The sequence below is a fragment of the Carcharodon carcharias genome, chromosome 1, assembly GCF_017639515.1.
Source record: "Carcharodon carcharias isolate sCarCar2 chromosome 1, sCarCar2.pri, whole genome shotgun sequence".
NCBI lineage: Eukaryota > Metazoa > Chordata > Chondrichthyes > Lamniformes > Lamnidae > Carcharodon > Carcharodon carcharias.
Genome location: NC_054467.1, coordinates 211203358 through 211221051, shown reverse-complemented (window position 1 = coordinate 211221051; position 17694 = coordinate 211203358). Strand labels below are relative to the sequence as shown.

At 40.5% G+C, this 17694-nt stretch overlaps 1 protein-coding gene and 1 long non-coding RNA gene across 2 annotated transcripts in view; one reads left to right on the top strand and one right to left on the bottom strand.

Moving 5' to 3' along the window:
- Positions 1 to 1287, top strand: part of LOC121281072 — a 32669-nt gene extending 31382 nt beyond the window's left edge. The window contains exon 3 of the long non-coding RNA XR_005943806.1: positions 1224 to 1287. This is a non-coding gene — a long non-coding RNA (uncharacterized LOC121281072). The remainder of the gene's footprint in view (positions 1 to 1223) is intronic.
- LOC121275808 (A disintegrin and metalloproteinase with thrombospondin motifs 12-like) overlaps positions 1 to 11142 on the bottom strand; it is a 689364-nt gene extending 678222 nt beyond the window's left edge. The window contains exons 1-2 of the mRNA XM_041183446.1: positions 10905 to 11142; positions 10350 to 10708 (exon numbers count right to left, since the gene is read on the bottom strand). Coding sequence (XP_041039380.1) covers positions 10350 to 10708; positions 10905 to 11028 — 483 coding nt within the window. The 5' untranslated portion in view covers positions 11029 to 11142. The remainder of the gene's footprint in view (positions 1 to 10349; positions 10709 to 10904) is intronic.
- Positions 11143 to 17694: the final 6552 nt, after the last annotated feature.

Here is a 17694-nt window from a genome sequence, read left to right as displayed (position 1 = left end):
ACTAAATGTTGCTTTGATGAGTTCTTTGAAAGTTGGACCTTAGGTTACAATTATGTTGGTCAATTTTTGTTTAGTCAAAGTACAACATCAAGCGAGATAAGAAGACTTGGAGCCTAATATTCTGCTATCTGATTGCGGTTTTACTTATCAGGGCTTGCATTGTATGTTTCACCTGATAGTGTCATAGTGAGAACCATAGAATACCATTTTTTCGGTGTATGTGTATTTTCTTATCAGCAAATTCACATTGTTGTGAAGGTAGCTAACCATATTATGTTTGCAAGCTAGTTCTGACTCATTAAAATATTTCTGAGTTTTACAGAAATGTCATTTTTTTAAACCGAATATTGCTGTATCATCATGTCATTTGACCCTTATTCCTTTGGACAATGGGCCTAATTTTTCATGCATTTTATTAAACCTTTGTGATTTAATGGATTGGGTGGGATGTGCAGATGGAGTAGCAATCCCAAGGATTCTCAATATGACCAGCTTTCAAGCTATTCCCTCTGCCCCAAATACAGCGATGCACTTCTGTTTCGCCTCCTCCGACAGAAAATCTCCTCATTCAGAAGGGCATTTCTACCCTCTGGAAACATTGATACACCAGTCAGACATGGCTAAACAACAATATTTCCAAAGCGCAGCAACACCTTAAGACCTGATGCTACCCTCTTTCTCTGTCCACTTGTGATCATAATATGCAGAGCACATGGTAGCTTTTTAAATTCACTGGCTTTGGAGCACTTTGGGACAGCATGAGGTACAGCTGGCTTGCATAAATGCAATAAAAACAGAAAGTGCTGGAAAAACTCAGCAGGTCTGATAGCATCTGTGGAGAGAGAAACAGAGTTAATGTTTCTTCAGAACTGGACTCGTAACGTTAACTCTGTTTCTCCCTCCGCAGAGACCGCTAGACCTGCTGAATTTTCTAGCATTTTCTGTTTTTATTTCAGATTTCCAGCATCAGCAGTATTTTCCTTTTCTTGTTGCATAAATGCAAGGTTCTCCTTTGTCTCTATTATTAGCTGATCTTGCTGAATTCAGTGAAGTCAGCTTCCCACAGCTACAAGGGTACTATTATTTCAGGACGTACAACAATTTAAGACCAGTCATTCCTGGGATCATGCAATTAGTCTCAATTCTGGCAGATTTTGGGTGTTCATTAAGAATCTGTGACAGTCACCAGTCTAACACTTGATTTGCGGATTATTGGTTCATAGATTCCTGTGAGCTGTGCCCCAAGGATAATCTTTAAGTGATAACGACACTCTGATGAAGTCATAAGGCGGAATATAATGTAGGAAATGGCGGTCTCACTTACCATCTGGAGAGCCAACAAGAGCCCCGTGTCGCCTCTTTACAACAAGGTCAGTCGTATTAGGTGCCAGTCAAGCACTTAACTGGGCATTGGCAGGCTTCCCGGGGTCAAGGACCCTGGGGGCGGAAGGCCTGGCTGCTGAGAACTACTGGCCAATCAGGGACTGGTAGCTGTTCATTGCTCAGCAGCGTCACCAGGGAGGCAGTGGCAGCAGATTCAATCCCTATGTGATTCAGTTGCCACGGAGATGGGCTGTCAGAGGGGAAGAGTCCATAGGAAGCCACTGTAGGATAAGCTTACAGAGTGTTTTCTTAAAATGTAACTGAACCTCACAGAAAAGATCAGTCTACAAAGGATCCAAGAGAAAGCAAAAAGCAGAGAGATAGAGACAGCAAGTCTTTATGGTTCACCATGCAAGAATCTCACTCAGATTGAAGAGACCAAGGTCATGACGGTCCAGACGATGCTGGAAGATTCATCTGGTTTTGATTAGAGGGAGGAATCTCCAGGGAAACCCACACAGTGAAAGTCAGTTTGAGGATTAAAAATTATCTGGCTGAAAAAGGAGCTAAGAATCACTTTGGGATGTTTAGATTAAGAATTGGTTAGCAGACAGGAAATGGAGTAGGAATAAATGGATTTTTATCAGAGTGGCGGGCAGTGACTAGTGGGGGTACCTCAGGGATCAGTGCTTGGGCTCCAGCTATTCACAATATATATCAATGATTTGGATGAGGGAACCAAATGTAATATTTCCAAGTTTGCTGACGACACAAAACCTGGTGGGAACGTGAGCGATGAGGAGGGTGTTAAGAGGATTGAAGATGACTTAGGCAAGTTGAGTGGGCAGATGCAATATAATATGAATAAATGTGAAGTTATCCACTTTGGGAGGAAAAACAGAATGGCAGTATTATTTAAATGGCGATAGATTGGGAAATGTTGACGTACAAAGGAACCTGGGTGCCCTTGTACACCAATCACTGAAAGCAAGCGTGCAGATGCAGCAAGCAGTTAAGAAGGCAAATGATATGCTGGCCTTCATTGCAAGAGGACTTGAGCACAGGAGCAAGGAATGTCTTACTGCAGCTGTACAGGGTCTTAGTGAGGCCACACCTGGAGTATTGCGTACAGTTTAGGTCTCCTTACTTAAGAAGGGATATACTTGCCATAGAGGAAGTACAGCAAAGGTTCACCAGATTGATTCTGGGATGGCAGGATTGTCATATGTGGAGGGATTGGGTCAACTCGGCCTGTATTTACTGGAGTTTAGAAGAATGAGAGGAGATTTCATTGAAACATATAAAATTCTGACAGGGCTGGGCAGACTGGATGCAGGGATGATCTTTCCCCGGACTGGAGGTCTAGAACAAGGGGTCACAATCTCAGGATACAGGGTAGACCATTTAGGACTGAGATGAGGAGAAACCTGTTCACTCAGAGGGTGGTGAAACTGTGAAATTCTCTACCACAGAAGGTTGTGGAGGCCAAGTCACTTAATGTATTTAAGAAAGAAATAGATAGACTCCTGGACTCTAAAAGGTGTCAAGGGGTATGGGGAAAGAGCAGGAGTATGGCGTTGAGTACCAGAGGATCTGCCATGGCCATACTGAAAGGCCTACTTGTGATTCTAAGCCCTATGTTCCTATGTTTCCCACAAACCCCTTCCCATCTAAAACTTCATGGCATAGAATTTAACTAACCATCTGTGTTCCAGCCGCAATAAGTATCTGGAAATATCATGATAAAGTCTCATCAGTTTGTGATGTCACTTTGGACATGTGCTTGTGCAATAGGCTAAAGTTAAGAGAAATTATTTATAAAGAAACAGAAGTAGAAGTTAAAGTCTATAGATAGCATTTCTGAACATTAGGTATGAAAAGCAAATGATAAAAGCAAATACATTTACTCCTTGCAAGAGCCTCAGCAATGTTAAGAAACTACAACAGGATCCTTCAGTTCTTGGCTGAACTTGAAAATGAATAAATTTAAACCACAAGAACAATTTTCTTTGTTTTCTTTTTTTTTAAATTCACATGATTGGAAGTAGTCTAATTGAAGAGTCCAAATAGAGTACAGGAGCAAAGGTATCTAGCAATACAGATTAACAAATCATTTTAAGTAGCAATGCAAGTTAACAAGGTCATGAAAGATGCATAGAAAGCACTGGATTTATTTCTAGAGAAATAGAATTGTAAAACAGAGAAATTATGGTAAACTTATAGAACCCCGGTTAGACCACACAGTGCTGAGCATAGTTCTGATCTATTACAAAGCGGATACAGAGGTATGGGCAAGGTGCAATAAAAAGATTTACAAGAATGATATCAAAGCTGAGAGGATGTAATAGCTCTAGAGAGAGTGCAGAGGAAGTTTACAAGAATGTTGCTAGGGGTAGAAAAATGTAGCTACGAGGAGAGATTGGATAGGTTGAGGTTATTTTCCTTAGAACAAAGAAGGCAGAGAGGTGACTTGACTGAGGTGTACAAAATTATGAGGGGAATAGATAGAGTGGACAGGATAAAATTGTTTCCCTTGGTGGAGAATTCTAGAACCAGGGGACATAGATTCAAGATAAGTGGCAGAAGGTGTAGGGGGGAACATGAGGAAGAACTTTTTTACGCAGAGAGTAGTGGGTGTCTGGAATTAGCTGCCCAAGTTGGTGGTAGAAGCAGAAACTCTAAATTCTTTTAAAAAGTACCTGGATCTGCACCTTAAGTGCTGTAAACTGCAGGGCTATGGGCCGGGTGCAGGAAGGTAGGATTAGAAAGAGCATCTGGGTGTCCTCGGGCTGGCATGGACAAGATGGGCTGAAAGGCCTCCTTCTGTGCTATAACTTTTCTATGGTTATAATAATCAAAAATGACTGAACAGGGGTGACCAAATAGTGGACTTCAAAATTGTGAAGGGGTTTGAAAGGGTAAATGTAAAGAAAAAAAAAAACCAGGAGACAGTCACTAATAATTCTAATAACAAAATAGGGTGGGATGATGCACGTGTGGAGCATAAACACCAGCATAGGTCAGCTGGGCCAAATGACTTGTCTCTACATTATAAATTCTATATAATAAAAGTTGGTAATTTACTTAAATTCTATTTCCCTCGTTTTTTTCCAACCTCTTTCCTTTCGTCACGCTTATGATGCACTGGTTGCTGCTAATATTAACTCTGCCTTTTGACAGAGTGCTGCAAGGTACTCAAATATTGCCTCCAGCTACACTGGCTAGCATATAGCATGCTCTTGGGTGGAGTGGCTCCTTAATCAGTCAGTGGAACTCCACAATGCTGAGTCCCTTTGCTAACTTGCATGGGCATTTCCGAGGCATCGGGCAAGCTCCAGAAACCACAAATGAAGTCAGAAATAGTATTTTTTCAAACAAATGCACAATATGTTGTTCGTTTGCTAATACCAGAGCTTATAAAATCTCTTGGAAGCATCAGCTTCCAAGTTATAATAGGATCTCTGGGCCATGTAATGATTCTGTGTTAAAAAGGGCAGTGAAACTATGACACTGCCCAGCAGGCGGTGAGTGATAGTGATTCAGGATAATTCTCCCTCTGATTTTACCCTGCCTCTTGGGAAATGTAACGCCTGCCCGCACCTCCCCCAAACATACACAAAAGCCAGCTCTGATTACAGTGGAGATAAGGAGCATATCCTTCAGTGAACTACAGGAGTAGAATGGCTTCATATTCTCTGGAGTTTTAAAGAACGAGAGGTGATCTCATTGAAACGTCTAAAATTCATAAAAGGCTTGACAGGGTAGATGCCGACTGGCTGTTTCTCCTGGTTGGAGACTCTAGAATAGGAGGCATAGTCTCAGGGTGAGGGGTCAGCCATTTAGAACTGACATGAGGAGATATTTCTTCACTGACAGCTTCGTGAGTGTTTAGAATTCTCTACCACAAAGAGCTGTGGATGCTCAATCATTGAGCATCATCAAGGCTGGGATTGATCAACTTTTGAGTACTAAGGGAATCAAGAAATATAGGAATAGGGCAGAAAAGTTGAGCTATGAATGGTGGAGCGGGCTCAATAGGCCAAATGGTCTATACCTGCTCCTGTTTTTTATGTTGTTATATGTCAGCTTACATTGCATAATGTTTTGTGGTACACAAATCTGTTGAATTGGATGCACTGACCTTAACTGCCTAGATAAATGCTAAAACTACAAGACATGTAGCATTCCAAAACGTTGAATTGTGCAAAGCATCACTTAACTCCAAATTAACCTTTTTTTCCTCTTAGGCAAACTGGACTTAACTTCTCAAACCTCAACAGTACAAGCACAAGTATGTTGAATGGAATAATAAGAGGAAAAGCAGGAAAAATTCAGCAGGTCTGGCAGCATCTGTGGAGAGAGGAACAGAGTTAACATTTCAAGTCCGTATGATTCTTCAGGGTCATACAGGCTCAAAACATTAACTGAATCAGAAAGCCATGGGTTCAAGATCCCACGTAGAGACTTGAGCACAAATCTATGCTGACTTTCCAGTACAGTACTGAGGGAGTGCTACACTGCCTGAAGTTTGATCTCCCAGATAAGACTTCCAACCACAGCCCAATCTGCCCTCTCAGATGAACATGAAAGATACCAACACATTATTTTGAAGATAAGCAGGACCTTGTCCCTGGTATCCTGACCAATATCTATCCCTTAATAAATAAACAAAAGCATTATCTGGTCATTATCACATTGCTGTAGGACTTGCTGTTTGCAAATTGATTGCCATATTTCTACATCAGAATAGTGATACACCTCAAAAGTACTTGACTGCAAAGCTTTTAATTTGTGAAAGAACCAATATAAATCCAAATATTGATTCCTCTTTTCTATGAATGCCAGCTGGGTTTTACAATGGATGATCTGTTCCATCAGATTACTTCCCAGACAGTGAAAATCAAACTACTCCTGCAAAGTCTCCACCCACTGTACCAACCAGCCTAAACAGATCTGTAAGGCATCAAGCATTCCCAATAATGTTGAAAATTTGCAAGTAATAAATGGCATAAATGATTGTTCTCAGTATCTGAACCACGCAGGCACAACTGCATTTTATTGTCCATCTCTAGTTACCTTGAGAAGGTCCTGGTGGTCCTTCTTATTGTACTAATTATGTTCTTGTGGTGATGTTTCTATAACAATGGCATTAGGAAGAAATTCCATGATATGAAAGAACAGGAAAAATCGATGGCCAAATAAAGGAAATGTTGACTGAGGAATAACGGTCACATAGCAAGGATGGTTAATGGCACCAATGGAGTTATATCCCACCCATGTCTACAAAAGAAAGGGGAAAATTTTGAGCCATATATTTTAATACACTATATCTTTGTGACTCTATTTTATGTATTTTTCTCAGGTTCATTGGATACTAAGGTAATCATGAGGTCAAGAATAAAACAGAATATGATATGAGCTGCAAATCTCCAGAACTTGCTGACTAATTTACACAACTCTGCCATTTGCCTCACATACGACATCTCACCTTTAGCCTTCCTGTTACTTTTAAGAACTTGTTGCCCATTAAATTCATTCCAGAAAATTATGGCTCATAATTAAATGCATTAGTATCCTGTTAGCAATGCAATACTCATCGATCTTTCTGGTCTTGAAAGGGAACAAATCCTGCAGGCTGTCAATTATTCTTAAGGGATTTAAAAAGATTGAAATTTCAAATTATTTTTCTTACTTTTCCTGTCTCTTTTTTCTCTCTCTTCAACCAATCTTTCTTCCCCTCTTCCTATTTCTCTTTCTGTACCTGATTTGAATCCAATTCACCCTCCCTCTCTGCCATTCCTCTGTATCTTTCTCAATTCTTAAATCTTATTAAAATGTCCTGTTGCCCTTGACAGACCGTTATCAGTTTAGACTTCCAGTAAATCATAACAAATTATTTTCAAATTGAATGATACAGGGAAAAGTCTAACTAACAGTGCATACTGCAAAGTACCCCACTGCACAAGATTTGTTTGAATGTCTGTTCCAAATCACCTGTGTATCAAATACGTTGAGACATCTTCTGAGAGTGAACTTGGATATATATTGTGAAAGAAGTCAATAGATGATACATCACAGTCAATAATTCATCAATTCACAAAGCTCACAGTTAAACAGCTGTAGCAGACTTGATCAGCGCCACTAATAGATTTCCACATACTCAGTCCCAAGACAGAGCAAATACTAATCCAAACAAGTGAAACAAAGTATGCCATTAGGAAATTGTACACATAGTTCATGAGCTGTACTACTTGTGGTCTAATTTTCCCCCACACCATTTGTCCCTTGGCAGGCTTGCTGCTCCATCTGCTTCCATTTATGATCTGCCTGGCTATGGGTACTTGTCAGAGCTAAGATGCAATATTATTCACCTTTTTCTCATGCTCGCCAGCAGGGGAATGTTTTCAGAAGCAGGGCTATCCCAGCATCTGCCAAGCAAGTGAAAGGTATGCATTAAAACTACAACACGGTGCAGTATGTTGGGAGTAATAATGACAGTGATTATGAAAAAAGACAGTGCTTATAACTGTGAGTGCAGACACACACACAGTCTCTCTCTTGATGAATAATACTTTTCCATCACTGCCTGGAAGAGAAATGCCATAAACAATTGCTAAAATATCATAAATCTTCTAAGTGCTTCAATGCTTTCAAATCCAAGTGTGTTTCCCAATCCACTCTGAATTGACCCCCACTGAAACAAATGGAACCACAAATAGATGTAAACAACTCCTCCACATTCTTAAAATTACTGGAGCATTTGCAGTGGGACAGATAGACAAAATAGCACTATAACTCTGGTGTTTAATTTATATATTTTTTTGAGTTACAGATACATACAGTGGCAGATTGTGGGTGGTGGAGGGATGGGGTAGTACTTTGACCAAAAGACACTCCCCTATTCCATTCTATACAAGCGCCCAATGCTGTTGCAGCTGGCAGCTTTTATTTTGAGATGACCAGTTAACTTCTCCACCTGTAAATTTGCTAATAAGCATTTTCTTTCCAATTTAGGTAAATGATTTAAATATTTAAATAAACCCACTGGTTGTGATATAAAATGTCACTCATGACTGTAGGTCAATGGATGGGTTTCCAGTTCTTCTTGCCAGTTTTATTGACACAATAACCAACAGGAAGTGACACAATGAAGAAGTGGAAACATCTGTTTCGTAAGCCCACTGCATGTTATTTTGCATTTGTGTTATTCTACACAAGGTAATTTCTACTATATAGCATAGAAAAGCTTTTATACAAAGAGTATACCACATACATCCTCAGCTCCCAGCTTCTGACCAGGTCATTCAGTACACAGAAAAAGATGAAAAGCTACAATGTTTTACTATCAAAAACTAAACACAGCTTAACAAGGTATTGAAGCATTACATTTATGGCTCCATTTTGCTTAAAAACATAAATACTATTTCAATTGGAGTGCATCCATTATCTAGTAGAAGTCTGACCAAGGTTTGTGGTTGGAAGAACTTTAAATGGTCGTTTTCTTGTTGAATCTGGAACACCAGTATACAGTGCTCAAGAAATACTGTAACAACTGGAAAGAAATTGTATTTTCGCAACTATCCTCCATGTTTTGAATTAGCTGTTGCCTTTCCCCCCCTCTCCCTTTCAAGCCAAAAATCCTTCAGCCAGTGGCCTATTAAAAAGTTAGCCAATCTGAATTTAGTTATTAGTTAGTTATTTTAGTGAAGGCAATTTGGCTCAAAATTTGGCTGAAATGATGGAAGAACAAGACTAAAGAATGTTTATTTCCCCACTCTCCAAGTAAAATCAATCAGAGTTGGTCATTAATGTGACCCTCCCAAGAGCAACAGAAACACACATGCAACATACATTGTCAAAGCTGAGTGCCAAAGTTGTTAGGATGCAGATTTGTGATCAGTTATATTGCATCTACTGATTTGACACAAATGCCTTTTTTAGAGCAGTGCAACGGGCAACATCAAGTTATGTCATCCATATGCTTTTAAGGGAAAGCAGATCTCTTTCAAAAGCATTTAAATGCATGACACAGCCCAGCAACCTCCAACTGTCGTTGAAATTTCGAATGGAAAAAAGGCCTGACGATGTTAAAGCTAAACTAGTTATCTTGTTGCCCTCTTTTCTTCAAGCACTGGTGATTACCAGATCACAGTTCCTTAGGCACCTCTCTACCTTGCCCATGGCTATTAATCATCATTAAGCAGCCACATGACTATTCAGCCGCACAGGTTTAAACTTTGTTCTCACAGAACATCCATGCATGCACATATCCAACAGGAATTGATAGGTGCCAACTGGCGATGCCAACTACAATGCCGCAAAACTAATCAAGATCAGCACAAACCAGTATTAAACCCAAGACCTCCCTGGCCACTGTGCCTCCCTACTCATTAGGGAAGACCACATAGCTCTTTTCAAACAACAGAGCAATAGGCTGGTTCAGTTTTAAAATATCAAAATGCTGCGCTTAGAAAAAAAAAGACAACCCTTCCTTATTTTGCATGTCTGTAGTATGGAAAACATAGCCAGGATACAAGATGTGTAGTGAAACCCATGTGAACTCAAGAGGCTCAGTTGAGGCATGGCATATGTCACAATGTTTGATTGTCACAAAACCAGAAAAAGCTGGAAGCACTCAGCAAGTCAGTAACAGCAGCTGTGGAGAGAAATAGCCAGTTAGGCCAACAAAGGGTTATGCCTGAAACATGAATTGCTCACATCTTTCCACAAAAACTGTGCCTGACTTGCTGAGTGTTTCCAGCATTTTCTGGTCTGGTTTCAGATCTCCAGCAATGTTCTGTATGAATGATTGAAGTCTCCAACAGCAAACCTTAACACGTCTGATCATTTCTGGTGTGTGGTGTGATATGCTCCTTCATGTACTGGGAAGCCTATAAATCATGCGTGTTTTGTTTTGGATTGCTCTGGCGAGGGAGGAGAGCGAATTAGCCTGCCACCAGTAAGATTAAAATAACTCAGTCCTTGCATGATCTCAGCGTTGTTGCATTATCCCTGAGACCACTTACCAGTCCTTTGCAGGTACTGATGGCTGCAATGCCACTTCCCAGGTCTTGATGCTCTACTCTGCCTATGAAGTGACACGTGTTCTCTGCAGGGGTCTGAATGATGGCACCGGTTACATTTGCGTACCTTTTCTCCAGGACGTAGCCTGGAGAAAGGAAAGGGCGATTGGCTGTCAAGTTGAAAAGCAGCTTTTGCCCCCGGTGAACAATTTGGTAATACACGTGGTCCTCTGTCTTTCCAAGGTCCCTCCTTCCAATGTGGTTGACATAATGAATAACGTCCGGAGAGAGAAAAATTCCTCTTTCGTCCACTTTGACGGGATGAACTATTTCATAACTTTGTAAATTCCTAATAAACTTTTCTGAAAGGAAAAAAAAACACAAGACATAACCATACAGGTCTTCACAAGGACGCCGCTGATGTTACTCAAGATTTGTTTCAGTTGGCCGGAGTGTGCCACAAACAACATTGAACTAAATCCAATCACAATGCAAAATAGCAGGAGTGGGACTTGGAGCGGTGCGAATTAACAAGTCTGTTTAGGAAAATTCACAAACCTTGATTTTCATTTGCAAAATGCAAACTGCCCAGCTGACCACCACCGTGGCTGGTTGCCAGAAAGCTAAAGACTTTGAGAAGAAAAGGGACGGCCGTGATAAAACGCAATCCAACACGGAGCATGGTTCAATTAAAAGTTGCATCGATGGAAAGGAGGTCCTGCAAGCAGACTGTGAGGGTGCTGGATTGATGCACGAGCCCCGTCCATGGGTCAACAGCAAAAACAAAAGGTACAGATAGAAGAGTGATCGGACAGAAAGGGAAAGCAGGCGATGGCGAGAGGAGGAGTGATCGAAAACTTCAGCGTAATATTTCTTAAGGAAAGAGGGAGGGTTCGATAACTGCCCATGGCGATTTCCAACTTTAAAAAAAAATCCTGCTTTGCATGGAAGTGTGTGCAATTCTATACAGAGGTGTGCATGTTGTCGCATGCAGTAACGACCTAAATACGTGGTAGTACAGAATACACCAGACCCTCCCCTCCAGGCTGACAGGATTTAATTGGAATCCTGGTTTTAAACGTTTTCTTATTGATGTGTGCATCTTAATTCAATTCATTCAAAAGTAAACAGCCTGGGCAATGAATGAGGGTGTTACTTCACGACACAGTGCTTCCTCGCGGTGGAATTGGAGAAGCAAGAGGGAAAAAAGTGGGAATATTTGAAGGAATTGGCACTGCCCATCAGCTATAATTAACAGCCTTTGCTAAATCTTTAGACATCTATCGTCATACGGCCTGCCTCTAATACATTAGCGATTGATTCTTTAAATGAAATTGTTTTTTTTTTTCCCTCTCTCGCTTTCCACCAACTAAAAGTCGATTCCAACCACCTCCCATCAAACGTGTTTGATGCTGGCTTATCGCTGGCAGCGCAAGTTCCAGTTCACACAGCTCCAGGCCGTTTGCCTTGTGTGCAGACGTAGACCAGCGCTTCCCTATGGATTCAATTAAGCGGGAGTTTGACCTCCAAACGCACCTTAGACAGGAGAGAAATACTGTTTATATTAGAAAGTCGATTTTAGGCAAATGGTCACGTAAGCTTTTTTTGCCCCCCTCCGGGGAAGCGTGTTTATACTTGAGGGTCTGGCAACGCGTGTAATTGTGTACTGCTGGAGAGAAAATGACCGTGATATAACCCAAACCACAACTGATATACTAAAGCAATATCAGTTATAAAGAAGGCATTGCCGTTTCAACTCAGCTCCTTTTCCACAACATCCTCCCCTGTTTCGTATTATACATTGAACTGTAACTTATAAAGTGTTCAAAACATTTTTTTAACATTAAACTTATGATTATGTAACGCTTTGAGGAGGCCGACACGATGGGTCGAATGGCTGTATCGTCTATGCTATAAAGTTTCAACGCGATCACTCGCTCCACTAAAACATCATTTTAGCAGATATCGGGATACCAGATATTGCTATTTTAACCATTTTAACCCTATGATCGCCGTAACGTGCGCGTATTATGCTGGGGAAGTTTTATCATCCCTAAGACTGCTGGAACATCGAGTTAAAGACACACACACACACTTGTCCTCCTCCCTATATTGATGTCTTTGTTGCGTTTTTATTTTCGCGCAGAAAACAGATGCAGCTCTTCAAGAGGGTTAATAATCAGCTTTGCTTTTTTAAAAAAACCTATCCACAAATGTCAACGCCCCACAATAAAATCTGAAGCGGTATTAAGATGTTCTTTGCGCCTCAATGTGTTAAATCCAATTTAAAAGGCGTTTAACGTAAAAATCAGGCGGCGCCGCATTTATTATTACATCTTCAATAATTGTCGAAATAACGGAGCATCTTTCGGACTGCTTTGGGTCAACGATAAATCTTACGGCGAAACTTTACTGTTCGGCTCTACGCACGATATTTATTCAAACAACTAATTCTAACAATCTGCACCTCGAAAGAACAAGATTACAATGTAATAGTAGCCTTTAAAATAATTGAACAACGGTACATCAGGGGAAGTTGTATCAGTAAAAAGAAACCCTGTTTAAAAGCCATATCACACAAAATAACCAAATATTAGTAGTATATATATTTTTGGCCAGTGAATTGGTGAGAGAGAATGGTATAATCTGACTGTGAAGATATCCCCCTGCAAGAGTTGTTACCACGAGTAAAAATGGATCATTGAGTCACCTAGCGGCAAATGTGAGGAAGGCATTTAATTCGTGATAGAAATTGCAGTCAGGGCGCCTGGCAACCGTTAACAACCGTTGTGGAGAATCTTCCACCCCTCTGTAGTATGAAGTTCCTAAATGAGAACAGTGGAGATGGAGGAGTTTGCTAGTTGTGGTGTGATTTGTCTTCTTCCTTACCAGTCTATATACTTGAGGCAGCTGTGCTGAATGTTCTCTAAACATCTTGCTATATTATAGTGCCTCTTCAGTCAAAGGTTCCCAGACTATTTTCCATTAAAATCCCATTTTAGCACTTGAAAATTAATGCGATCCCAGACGCCAACAAAAACAATACAACAATAAAGTAGTACAGTAACATTAGTATAGAATTATTAATGTTTGCATATTTTGGATCGACATATAGAAGTATGAAAATATGTTTTTAAAATACTTTGTAAAAATGTTATTTTATGTACTCATCACTTCAACCGAGCCACTCCAACCCATGGACCTTGGCCAGGAAGTAGTAGATGCGCAGGTTGAGGGTCTTGAGGTGGCTGGTGCTGGAGCCCAGGTTGTTTTGCAGCACCAGGGTCAGGGGTTGGGCTCAGGCAGGTTGCTGCTCAGCAGCAGAGGCATCGCCACTGGGTTCATAGGTTTCAGCAGGGCTTTTTGAGGAAAGTGGAGTGCTTCTAACAGGCATAGAACATAACGTACTGCTGAGGTTTCAGCCAAGCTCTATGTATTTCCTGATGACAGGAGACTCAGTAAAGTGGTTACAGGCATGAGCCTATGGCCAGAAGAGAGAGAGCAAATGATGGGCAGGGGCAGGGGCAGGGCCAGACACAGGCTGGGGCAGGGTGCAGTCTTGGAGGAGGGGAGCTTGTGATCCCATTCTCTGTTTCTGTGATCCAAATTGGGGTCATGACTTACAATTTGGGAACGACTGCCCTATGTGTTCTTCATGGAACAGACCACCAGTGACTAGAATTGACATAATTCATCTGAAGTGGGACATTTGGATGAATCCATAAAACAAAAAGCATATCTTGATTTGTTTAGTATTTTTGCCCATCCCATCTTTCCTATTCTGCATTTTACTTCCTATGTCGTCTGTCTCAAAGTGGCTGCCCTTTAATGAAGTGTGACAGAAGGTGTTAAAGACAAAGGCCATTGTTTATGTCCCTCCTAACACAGGGCCAAAACCACCAGTTCTCCAACTTGTCCTCTGATACATAGGATCTCTCACTTGCCCAATCAATTGATTCAACATTCAAGTTACATTCACCAGTAGCCATATTCAATTCAGGATCCCCGTCAGTCATCACCTGAATGGTGCACTCCTGCAGAAACTCTTTAGCTAGGTTCTCAATAGTCTTCATGACACAGATTCCCCAGAGCCTCCTTTATCACCGTCTCTTTAATAAACCCTGTTAAATGGTCTGGTCAGCTCTGACAAAACTAAAGCAGCGGTAACCAATGTTCAATTCACAATTCCTGCTCTAACCCTGTCTTCAGCTTTCTGTCCTGTTTAACTGTATTACAGATGCCGAGTTCCCTGTAAATGTGCCTTCTATGTTCTCTCTGCTGCTTCAGCTCTTTTTTGTCTCCTTTGTGTATGGCCACATGGCATGGATTTATGAAAGGGAAATCATATTTGACAAACTGGGATTCTTTGAGGACATAACCAGCAGAATGGATAAGGAGGAACAAGTAGTTGTGATGTATTTGGATTTTCAGAAAGCTTTTGATAAAGTCCATCATAAGAGGCTAGCATGTAGGATTAGGATTGGGATTAATATATTGGCATGGATTGAGAATTGGTTAGCAGACAGGATACAGAGTAGGAATAATATAGTCAAGCAGAGGCAGCATGGCTTCTTAAAGGGGAAACCATGCCTGACAAATGTATTAGAATTTTTTGAGGAGGTAACAAGCAGGGTAGATTAAGGGAACCAGTGGATGTAATATATTTGGATTTCTAAAAGGCCTACCCTCGATAATCTTTGACTCCATTGTTAGTCAAGAATCTATCTACCTCTGCCTTAAAAATATTCATTGACCCTGCCTCCACTGGTCTCTGGGGAAGAGAATTCCAACAACTTGCTCTCTGTTTTTCAGTTCTGACCATCTAAAACGGGGTGGATTAACATATGGACCTGTGACCTCTGTACAGGATCCCAGACAAATAGGGGATCTCTGTAAAGCTCACTATCATGCAGAAAAAGAACAAAAGTCTGTTGAACCAGTTTTATTTCAGGAAAATATATTGTAATATAGTCTTTATTATTTGTGCCATCCTTTGACCTAGAAAATTTATAATTTTTAAAAATTGCCTGTAGAATCTGTATTGGTTTTAAGAATAAAAACAGAAAATGCTGGAAAACTCAGCAGGTCTGACAGCATCTGCGGGACAGAAACAGAGTTAATATTTTGAGTCTGTATGACTCTTCTTCAGAGCTAAAGAGAAGTAGAAATATGATGGATATTATACTATTTAAGAGGGGTTGGAACAGGTGGAGTACAATTGAAGGTCAGGGATAGGTGAGAGCTAAGGAGAAATTTGACAAAGATGTCATGGACACAGGACAAAGGGTAGTGCTAAAGACTAAAGAAAATGCTAAAAGTGGCATAAAGGTAAGATAGCAGATTGTGTTAGTAACTCTTTCGAGTACAAACCCGTTTCCGTCTGTTTCAGATGAAGTTACATTGTTTCATAGTTTGCCATTGTGAGATTTGAACTCTTGAACTCTTGATAATCTTTTAAATGAAAACCAATTGAACTCTTGATACTCTTTTGAGTAAACCTGTTTCCATCTGTTTCAGATGAAGTTACATTGTTTCATAGTTTGCCATTGTGAGATTTGAACTCTTGAACTTGGGGTTACAAACCCAGTACCATAACCACTTGGCTAGCAGAACAAGGGCCAGTGCTCTGTGAAAGCAAAACATAAAAACAAGTGACAAATGGCCCTGTGTGGGGGCAGGGGTTGTTGGGGGGTTGGGGCGTGGGGTGGGAAGAGGAAGGATTTAAAAAATAAATAAAAGTTTAAAAATAAGTGGATTAAAAATTAGTAAAGATGGAGGAGAGAGCTCATGGTCTGAAATTGTTGAACTCAATATTACACCTGGAAGGCTGTAAAGTGTCTAATCAGAAGATGAGGTGCGGTTCCTCCAAAACAAAAACAGAATTACCTGGAAAAACTCAGCAGGTCTGGCAGCATCACCGGAGAAGAAAAGAGTTGACGTTTCGAGTCCTCATGACCCTTCGACAGAACTTTCTTGGACTTGAACTCAAGTTCTGTCGAAGGGTCATGAGGACTCGAAACGTCAACTCTTTTCTTCTCCGCCGATGCTGCCAGACCTGCTGAGTTTTTCCAGGTAATTCTGTTTTTGTTTTGGATTTCCAGCATCCACAGTTTTTTTGTTTTTATTGCTGTTCCTCCAGTTTGCATTGGGCTTCTCTGGAACACTGCAGCAGGCCAAGGGCAGACATGTGGGCATGAGGGAAAGAAATGAAGTGGGGGTGAGTTAGCGAAAGGGTTTACCATAATCTTCTAACCTTCCCTAGATGCAGAAGAGATGCCAGATGACCAGAGAGTGGCAAATGTGACACCTGATTCCAGAAAGGGTGGAAGGACAGTTCTGGCAACTACCGGCTAGTTAGTTTAACATCAGTGGTGGATAAGGTTTTCAAAACAATAATCAGGGAAACAACCAACAGGCACTTGGTGAGATTTGAGTTAATGAAGGATAGCTAACATGGATTTATAAAAGGCAGGTCGTGCTTGAATAATCTCATTAAATTTCTTGAGATGTAACAGAGAAATTTGATGAGAGAATACAATATTGTCTATATGGATTGTAAGAAAGTTTTTAACAAAGTACAAATTAAAGGCTGGCTGCAAAATCGGGGCTCATTGTGTCAACTTGGATTTAAAAATTGACTTAAAGACAGAAAACAGCAAGTTGTGGTAAATGGTTATGTTTCAGACTGGAGGCCGATAGTTGGTGATGTTCCACTAAGGTCATACATATGAATACTTTAGATATGGAATACAGAGTAAAATTTCAAAATTTGCTAATGATACCAAATTTTGAGGAGTGGCAAACAGTGGGAATGATACTAATTGTCTGCAACATGACATAGATAGGGTGGCAGAATGGACAGATGAATGGCAGATGGAATTTAATATGGAGAAGTTGGAAGTGATGCATTTTGGCAGAAGGGATTGTGTTATGACTGAGATGGGACTTCTCTGCCTCTAATCCCACTACTCCATTGGTCACAACATATATTTAAATGATCTTTCCAGCTAGCTGTATGGCCAAATATGTGCTTTACCGATTAATCTCAGAATATCTCCTCAATGGCCAGGTTTCTTCAAGAAGCTACAAAATAATTTGTTTATTGTAAAACCAGGCTTGTCAAGTAGAAAGGCAAAGCTTATTAACATACAGTATGAAAATATGAGAGTATAATAATTACTCTTTCTAAAAACCTTAAATCACACATGCAAACCAAAAAAAATATAAGAATTCTAGCCAAAAGGTTAAAAGTCAGGGGAAAAGGATAGATGGTGGAGTCCTTGAAATGGTTATATGATTGGTCTCTCAGCACTGGTCTGCAAAACAATCGATGCTTCATGCACTGCTT